The sequence below is a fragment of the Camellia sinensis genome, chromosome 8 (genome assembly GCF_055761805.1).
Source record: "Camellia sinensis isolate YWXY chromosome 8, ASM5576180v1, whole genome shotgun sequence".
Classification (NCBI taxonomy): Eukaryota; Viridiplantae; Streptophyta; class Magnoliopsida; order Ericales; family Theaceae; genus Camellia; species Camellia sinensis.
Genome location: NC_138968.1, coordinates 135,826,746 through 135,836,659, shown reverse-complemented (window position 1 = coordinate 135,836,659; position 9,914 = coordinate 135,826,746). Strand labels below are relative to the sequence as shown.

General features: G+C 39.1%; 1 protein-coding gene across 1 annotated transcript; it reads left to right on the top strand.

Moving 5' to 3' along the window:
• Window positions 1-4,847: 4,847 nt before the first annotated feature.
• On the top strand, window positions 4,848-6,024 carry LOC114312529 (F-box protein CPR1-like). Its single transcript, XM_082885545.1, has 3 exons — window positions 4,848-5,181; window positions 5,295-5,452; window positions 5,544-6,024. Exons 1-3 carry the CDS (start codon window positions 4,848-4,850, stop codon window positions 5,997-5,999), a joined length of 948 nt encoding a protein of 315 aa, XP_082741671.1. The 3' UTR covers window positions 6,000-6,024.
• The last annotated feature ends 3,890 nt before the right edge of the window (window positions 6,025-9,914 follow it).

The window sequence follows — 9,914 nt, the reverse complement described above, 5'->3', positions numbered from 1 at the left end:
GTGCTCTGTAATACGGTTGGCTCCTAATCCTCTCCAGAACTTTGTAAACCGGGATCTGGAACACAGTGGTGATTGCCTGTGCAGCTCTCTGCCTTGTTTCTTGCCTATTAAATCCAACATTACCTTGGCTTCACTTCGATGAGCCGTTTCTCTTCTCTTGCCTCGACACATTTGCTCCTAGCGTATCCTCCTCCGCTCTGGCATATTTTTCGATCCTTGCCATGAGCTCCTCCATACTCTTTGGTAGAGTCTTCACCAATGACTTCTGTAACATGCAATCATCCTCCAGGCCATTCTTAAAAGACACGACCACCAATTTCCGGTTTCATCCTGGTATTTGGTTGAACACCTCATAGTACCTTTTGGCATAAGCCCTAAGGCTTTCACCCTCGCCAATCTTCAAAGCCATCAGGGAGTCTACCCTTAATGGCTACAATTTGTTTCTGACAAATCTGGCCATGAACATCTCGGCCAAGCCTTCCAAACTCTTCACAGTTCCTTTCGAAAACTTGTGAAACAGTCTAATGCGATTTTCCTAAAAGATGAGGGGAATACCTTGGACGGCAAAGTTTCATTCCTGGTGTACAACGCCATTGAATTCAGGTACAAGCCGACGTGAGAGTTATGGTCGGACTTACCATCATATATCTGGAGCCTCGGCGTATGGAACCTTTTTGGGGCCTCGAACCTGTCCAACTTTACTAAGAACGGTGTCTTCGGTTTCACGGGAGATGTGACCTCGGCATTCTACCTTTTCCTCTGGAGGTAGTCCTTCAGACCCTCCTCAGTCCGACCAGGAGCTCGACTGTCAACGGATTTCAACCTTTTTGGTGCACTGCTCCCGGTGTCATTATGAGTCCTCTTGGATCACCCTTCATTTATCATGCCAAAACAAAGCTCTTTCCTTTGAACATGCCAATGTTCCTTGACATAAGTTTCTTGGCATGAAGTGTCTTCTAAGACTCTCCTCTCCTCGACTCTCCTCGCCCGACCTCCCGTGAAGGCTGATGCGATTGCTCTTTTGCCCTGTTATGCTAAGGGACTGCAAGGATTTCTTTATGCCCAACTTTCCGGCCATCATTCTTGGTCGCTGAAATCGGTGTGTTCTCCAATGGATACGGTGGCTGTATGACGTTGTTCTGCATCATGAAGTTGATAAGCAATTGTAGGTCTGCCAATTTGTTTGTCATTCCCTCCATCTCGCCATCCCTTCTCAGGCATCTATCATTCCATACCTGGAGGTCGCTTTCGCTGTAATACCCATCTCGACATGCTTTCTTCGGGGTGTCTCCCTCATGGCCGACGTCTTTTTCTTCGGGATTCTTATCCCGAGGTTCTTCATTACAATTGTCTTCCTTAACGTTAAGATATGTGCTTTTACCGCTCCTACTAGGGTTGTCGCCCCCAATCTTTTCTTTCTGTCCAACGTTGGCCATCTATTCTCCTTACTTTCCCACAGACGGTGCCAAATTGTGGATGCTGATTTCCGACCACACTGCCAAACAGGAACTCAGCAGGAGAGCACAGACAGAATAGATAACGCTCGAACAACTTGTTATAGAAAGATAAGATTCCGGTGGTGGTTCGTATACCCGGGAGCACTCCGACGATCAAGTCAGTACTCAATTATCTCTTAAAGATAACAAATAGAGCTTAACTCACTAGCCAGAATACAAAAAGCATACCTTAGACCCACGAGGGTACCTTACTTTTATAACCAGCACTAACTTGATCCCTGTGGAAGCCTAGCTTCAATGAACTCAGGCTCAATGCCTATCCTGGACCCTCAGCTAGATAGGGATAAACTCCCTAAGAGCTTTATCTTTATTTAAACTGAGATCCTCCCCCATTTTAGGACTCTTGTCCCCTATCCGATCATCTCGGATTCCGATATCTCCGCAGATAACCTCAGCCTAGCCGAGATCATCTCGACACATAACCATGCCACGTGGCTCTCCGGATGACACGCCGGCGTCACCTCTACCATGTGTTATCATTCACAAAACATGTCCCCACAGAAGATATATGTAGAAGAAAAGGGGTAGATGAGAGTTGCTGTCTAGTATGTCGTCTCTTTTCCATTAATGAATACCATAGCTGAGATTACGATGCTCTGTTTTTTTTTTCTTCTCTGTAAAAATTGGTCCTTTCTGCAAACTCAATTCATTGAAATAGAAACCACTAGTTGAAATTCGGAAGTTGCTTAAAATCTCATAACTTTAGGAATTGCAATCATTTGTCCTGTTTCTTCAATGTGAAAAATTGTGATCTTTTTTGTTAGAACTGTACCCCGGAAACATTTGGGAGTGTGGATAATGATTTATTTTTTTTAATTTTTTTTTTCTGGTTATAATTACAGATCTGTTGATGAAAGCCTAATACAAAGTTGTGAAATTGCATTATCTGAAGATATCTTTTTGGTTGCACGCTACAACCGGAAGTGCAAGCTCCTAAACTGCTGATTTTCCATGAATGCACCTCTAATTTCAGCAGGTTAACTTTGTTATTTCCTGTTAAGATTTGTTATTCAAATACGAATCGGCAAATCACAGCGCTTACAAGAGATGATGATGGAAGAACATAGACACTACAACATCATGTGCTCTGTCCCATATCCTAATCTTTATCAAAGATGCTTTCTGTGATTAGTGAGTGTTGTGCCCTACTCTGATTCTACCTTCATTTTGCTGTCCACTATATATTTTTTTGGCCTCAATTGATGTGCTTTCCTTTACATTCTAGGACTGAAAGTGTTTCTATTTTGTATCTACAAAGGATTTTCTTTGGTACGAAAATGAAGCAATGATTTTTTTAGGAGAAATTGGCAAACGTGTTTAACTTGGATTAGGCCAATCCAAGCCGAACACACTTGTTGGTTCTAAATTGGATTTTGGCATGTTAAATTATTTTTCATGGTATTCTCCTTTCAAGTCCTGCAATATGCAATATTATTTTTCAGTAGTGTTGCGTTTATGTAATATTACTGGTGATTGATTCCTCTATTGCTAGACAAAAATAAGTTGTGGAGAGGTTTAAACATGGAATCAATCACATAAGAAGTAAACACTTCAATCACTAACCCCTCAATATAATTGTTGATGATATGATAAGTATATATATACTATATATTCAATTTTGTTTTAATTATTTTTATTAAAAATCAATATGTAAAAAATGTAAAATAAATTTTAAGAAATATATATTGAATTATTAATTAAAATATATTTTAGACATTCTTAAAAATTATTAGTTTATTTGATGATTTATTTATTAATAAAAATGATCATTTGTTAAGAAATTAGAACTTTAAAAGGTAGAATGTAATTTTTAAAATTATAGAAGGTAGTTTATATTTTACACAAATTTCAAAAAATATATTTATAATTTACTCGAATAAAAAAGTAGAAACTAAAAGTGAATTTTTCCTAGCTTTTGAATGATTAATTTTTTAAAATTTATTTTATAATATTTTGGTTGATAAAGAGTAAAAAAAGGCACACTCACGCCATAAATTCATTTTTAAATCTTATTTGCTCAAAAATTCAAGCCCTAAAACACTATTATAAGGACAAGATTACTAAACTATCTGTATATTTAAAATCACGCCTGTTATTCTACCGCAAACCCGCCTCTCTTCCTCATTCCTTATCTTTCTCTCTCCTCTTGCCTCTTTCCTCTCTCGGCTTCACCTCTACGCTTATTTGAACCACCACTGCCTTGGCTTCGCCGAGTCAGAGAGTTCGACGTTATTGCAGCTAATGACAGTGGCTTCAACGACCACTACAACCACTAAAGGCATCCTTCTTCGTCGTCTTTTGTGCCTTCTTTGGCTTCACCGCCGTCATCGGCGTCTCGGCATCAGATCGTCAGCCTTAACTTCACTTAGAACAGCATCTCCAGATCTGTACTTCTGCTTTGTAGATCTACATTCCAGCTTTGACAGTATCTTCATGCTCACCTCTAAGCTCATCTTTATCTCAGCTAATGCCGCCAACTGGCTCTCCTTCGTCAGCTCGTTGGTTGTATCCGCCGGCGAACTATTAGTATAGTAGTGGTGGTGGTGGTGGTGGTGACTATGACTATGACTATGATGATCAAAATCAAACAAATAATTTTTTGTTTTTGTTTTATTTTTGTATTGAACAGAAAGATTTGAACAGATAATAATAAAATATGTTAAAATTTTGAACAGATAAAAAAGTTAAATATATATAAAAAAAATTAAACAGATAAAAAATTGAACAAATAAGTGAAAAAATTAAAAAGATCATAAAATTTGGACAGATAAGGGGAAAAAAAATTGAACATATTGAAAAAATTTTGAACAGATATTTAACGTAAGCCAATGGATAAATTAATGGGTAAAATTAAAAATAAAATGTCCTCCAAAACTAACAAAATGATCTATCACTAAATTATTTCAAAAATGGTAGACTTTTTACCAATAAAAAATATCTACTAAATTTATATTAAATTTTTCAACAATTTTCTCTAATAAAAAATTATACTAAATAATCTGATGATAAAAGAATTACAGAAATGCGCCGGACCCCCAGCAAATGCCACCCCCACCGACCCCCAGTGCCACGTGGCACTGCGGGATTGGAAGAAAGAAAAAAAAAAAAACAAAACAAAAAACTGGCCAATGAAGGCCCGCCACGTCACTGGGGGTCGACCCCCAGTGGGGGTCTGTAGCAGCACTGAAAGAATTATAACCAACTCCAATAATAATAATAATAATAATAATAATAATAATAATAATAATAAAATAAATAAATAAAATAATAATCAGGGTAAATAAAAGGCGAAGTCAAAGCAAAGACACTCTCATTCTGATAGCCTCAACAATGTCGGACTACTTTCCCGAAGACGTATTGATCGAAATTCTCTCCAGATTACCTGTAAAATCTCTGCTTCGATTCACTTGTGTGTCGAAACCATGGCGATCTCTCATCAGCAGTCCTAGTTTTATCAGTACCCACCTCAACAAGTCCACCAACAACACTCTTACTCGCTCCTACTCAGACACACTTGTCTCAATCCCAATCAAGAACACTACTCATTGCGTTTCGACAACAAAACCTTCAACCACTACGCCCAATTCACTTCTATATTCAAAACCCACTTCTATTTCAGGGTTGTTGGTACTTGTAATGGCTTGGTTTGTCTCTCTGACGATCAGTTTGGTGACAAACACAATATAATCCTTTGGAACCCCATGATTCGCAAGCATGTGGCCCATCCAAAACCCATTCTTTCTCTCGATTCCTATATTCCTTACATGTCTGTTCTAGGGTTTGGCTTCGATTTGCGAACCAATGACTATAAGGTAGTTAGAATTTCTCACTTTGAGAGGCGAAAAATTGCAATTCCTCTTCCTAAAGTTAAGGTTTACTCGCTTAAAATCGGTTCTTGGAAAGCCCTGACTTGTGGTGTTCCTTCATATAATATGGTTGAGAATTTCTGGAAACATGTTTTTCTGAATGGTTTTGCACATTAGATTGCATACAAGCGAGTTGGGGATGGTAAATTCCATAATGTGATCATTTGGTTTTGGTGATGAATTGTTCCATGAGATTGAGCTCCCGGAAACAGTGGCTCCTACTTTCCCGTTGCAATTGGGAGTTCATTTAGTTGGGACTATGATCGCGGTGAGTTTTATTGATAATAGTGCAAACCATAAATGTGTTTCCATATGGGTGATGAAAGACTATGGTGTTGTGGAGTCGTGGACAAAGCAATATAATGTTGACTTAATGCTGGTGTTTGGTTTTAGGGAGAGTGGCGAATTGCTTATGGGCACTAGAGGTGGAGATATGGTTTCGTATCAGCCTGAGAGCAAGCGCATTGAGAAACATGGTTTGCGTGGTGTCAAATGCTCATTTTATGCCAGTCCCTATGTGGAGAGCCTTGTTTTGCTCGATGGATCAAATGGGGACTTGCAAGGGCAAGTGAACATTGATCCTGTTTTGCTAAAGTTACAAATGAGGAAGAAGTAGATGAGAGCACACTCGAAATAGTCTTGAAGAGGAATTTTCTTTTTGCAGCTTCTTATATTGGCAGCCTGTTGGAGTTCCTACTTCGGAATTAGGATCAATCTAGTTTTTGGGGCATAGACATGTAAGTAATGGTAGTAATAAGCTGCAAAATCTGACTATCTCTTCTCTGAATAGATTAGTAATCCTAGTCTCTGTCTTAGACACTAGTGAATAGTATCTTAGGTTTTGATACACAGTGGAGTGTTTTGACAAATAGATGGCTAATGTCCTTTTTGCTTACTAGTTACATATTAAACAAAGAGAGCCCTTTTCCAATGAAGGTTTGATAAACTTGCTTGATATTTTCTCTTGCCATGCTATCTTCTAGGTATATTTTAGGTGTTATATTATCCTTTTGCTTTCTTACATACTATTTCTCACTACTTTTCATGTATATGTGTTGGCTTTTTTGGCTTTCGAAAGTTATTATTGTAATTTTGAGCGTGCCAGCAAGGATCAATCAGTCATTACAGAATATTAATTGCCAACCAATTATCAGACGATTATGTTTTAGTTCTTTCAGTCTCAATGAAGAGGACTTTTACTGGTGGCTTTGTTTAGGAGAATTGAGCAAACAACGATTTATATGAAAAACAATTGTAACATTTCATTAAGTAAAATAGAAGACTTACAAAGATCCAAATCAGCCTCGTAGAGGTTTACACCAACAAACTACTCGAAACTACTCCTATAAATGAAGTGCAGTGCAGGAATTTAAAGTACAGAAATGTAAAAACTGGAAAGGAAATAAAGTAGATAAAATTGGTTTTTTGGATCTGAGTCTGGAGGCACTTTCTGGGGCCTTCTCTGCTATTTATACTTCTCAATGACAACCGTCGAACTGCATTTCTAACCGTCGAACCATCCTTCCATGGTCGCTGATCATGTTGCCTTATAGTTAGCTCCACTATGCCATATCTGCAGTTAGGCTTTCTTCCTTACTTTGAATTTAAATATGAGTAACCGTTGAAGCCACGTCATCTTGCATCTCTTTGTTGATCCAGTGCTATGCAGATCTACAAAAACCAATATTAACTGCCACGTGTGTGATTATGATTGAAGATTTGAATCGTCTTCCCGTATTGCCCTTATCCAACTACGTGTCGAACTGTAATTGGCTTATACAAAATATGACGCCAACATTACCCCCCGCACTAATATACCCAATACTTGGTGATATTAGTGGATCAAGATATTTTATCCATGTCTTAGAACGTGCATGGGCTTTGCATTTTCCATAAATGCAACCGTCATTCATCATTTACATTAAATTCTCTTCTAATCCTTTGAACATCCCCACTATCTCAGCATTCGAAAAGATTGACACATCTTTTATGGCCAAGCCAATCTTCTCTTACATTGATCAAGCATACGAAGAGTTATTTGATGATGTTGTTCGTCCTCGAAAGAACCTTCATGCATTGATTTATCTTTATCCACCCCCATTTATACAAGTTATGGAAGCTTTCGCAAATCACCGACCTTCAAACCAAGAACCTTCTGCTTACGATTCTTTCGAACACAAATTTGTAATCAATGATATCAGAAGCTCTTCTTCTGCAGCAAAACCTTCCGCGTGGGATGAAGCTGCTGCTTCTTCTTCTTCTACGACCTCTGGCTAGGGAACTTGGCCTACCCCTACTCAACCTCAGACGAGGGAATGCATTCATCACTAATTCCCAGAATTTGATGACCCTCTTGAAATCCTTTATTCCAGACGCAGTTCTGTAGTATATCCATATGTTCCTATCGATCGCATACACAGTCTTAAAGACAATTTGCTTTCATCATGGTACACTTCTACCTTGCCATCTCGGATGGTTCAAAGTGTCCAACGTCCTGGTGAAGCTCTAGGGATTAGTCCTGCGCTTTTAGCCAAAAAAGCAAAACTTTATACCTCCGATTGGCTAGAATGTGTGGCCAGACCTGAGTTCCTAGATTCGATCAGGGAACCTCCGACTACTCCTTCTCTACCTTCCAATCCAAATTGGATTGATAAATTGAGACTTACTCTCTCTGAGGACCAAAACTTCACCCCCTACCAGGCCCCAGTGCCTCCAACTCCTTATCAGCAGTTTACGGCTCAGACCTTACTTGCTGCTTTCTTCCATTTAACTTTTGAAGTCCTTCAAGATGACATTCCCCACAGAAACTTTCTATGGGCTTGTGACATTATGTCTCGAAGTCATCTTCTCAACCCCGTGGCCCAAATAGAACTTTATACCTTTTTAGACCAACTTCCTCTCCTGCTCAACTGGCACTTCCAGGCTTCCATTACCAGTAAAGTTCTGGATGAAGCCTTCTCTACTCGAATTCAAGTTCAGTATGAGGCAGAGAACCTCCTTGATGAATATGAGGCCTTCAAGAACCAAGATTCTGAGCATGGGGAGGATGTTGCAATGAACGAAGTGCATGAAGAAGAGGAGATGGATGCCACAGATAAAGCCCTAAAACAGATAGAATTTGAAGTGAAGGCCCAACAACTCTCTTCTCAATTAAGGGCTTATCAATTAGATAAACAAAACCTAGACAAAATAGAGGATAGAGTAGGAAAAAAGTATTCATTTATTGAATTTTGTTGGACTAAATTCCATGACCTTGTAACTTTGTCCATTCCACATTTCTATGAAATTGAGAATGTAATCAAATGAAACAGTACTTATCAATAGAACTAAGTTTTCCGAATTTCATTTGTCAGATTCTAATTTACCCCTCCAATTAACTATGGTTGATGTGCTTTAACTATGTGAAGTTTTCCCTTGAAGAAAACAATTATTGCCTCTTATACTGATTCTAGGACCAACTGTAGACCGCCCCAAACTCTGCTCCGCGCGTGAGGGCGCGAATTGTAGTTCCAGCTACTACAGTTCGGACTCTTGTCACGGTTCTGAATCTAATCTCACAAAGTGCAATGTAAGACTGATAAATCACCAAAGAGTCCAAATCCGGCAAATCATTTTAAAAAATCGATTTTAATCAAAAAGTGCCAAACATGGACTGCTTTGCCAGATTTCAGAGTCGCCACCTAAATATTTTGTTTTTTGGAAATTTAAGAAACCCTGACTCGTGCCTAAGGCCATGTGTCTGTCATCACCAAAGTTGCCTCGGCTCGAGAACTTAGGTACGAGAGGGGAAGGTCCTGAAATGAGCACCCCCGCTCGCCCGATCAAAGGATCGGCCTCTACTAAGCATGATATGTTGTTTTAATACATGTGTTCTCATTCCGGTTTATTAGCTAGCTTACTATGTAATGCGCATAGCATACAAGTATAGACTCAATCACGCGGATTAGAACAAGACAACTCATGTTTGTTTTTTAAAGTGGTTTGAAAGTGCTACTCGCAAGTAGGCTAAGACGCGGATTAGCCACCCTCAAGTGGGCTTAGAAAAACATGATTTTGCTACTTCAAGTGGGCTTAAAACTCACAATCATCGAGTTGTTCCAATTCAGGCAATCAAACTTTCACTCACAGGCATTCAAACAGTTATAGCAGTTAAGCACATAGCCTCATGGCAAGCATGCTAAACATGGCAACACTCACACGTATGTAAGGATGCTAAAGCATAAAAACTTACCTAGTACTCCGAGCCAAAACAAAAGCTATGTTAGAAATCAATGCATGATCCTAGCTATGTTAAGAATGCCTAATGCAACATATGCAAAATGCAACTAAGATAGGCTCGACTATTCTAAGATGCCATGTGAATGCAACTAGTGTCACGACCCAAACCCGCCCCTATGGGTTTAGCACCGTAACCGACCAGTAATCCGAGATTACCGATGGCTTGCTTAATAGTAATACAGAGTATAGGGGCATGGCATAAGCCAAATCAGTAAATAAACAATGTCCAATGAACTGTGACAGGCTGTATGTA

Excerpts from the sequence above, each read along its gene's own strand:
- LOC114312529 (XM_082885545.1), top strand. The coding sequence starts at position 4,848 with ATGTCGGACTACTTTCCCGAAGACGTATTGATCGAAATTCTCTCCAGA. Across the intron at positions 5,182-5,294 it reads GTTTGTCTCTCTGACGATCA|GGTTTGGCTTCGATTTGCGA; the intron begins GTTTGGTGACAA and ends TGTCTGTTCTAG. Across the intron at positions 5,453-5,543 it reads GTGTTCCTTCATATAATATG|TCATTTGGTTTTGGTGATGA; the intron begins GTTGAGAATTTC and ends TCCATAATGTGA.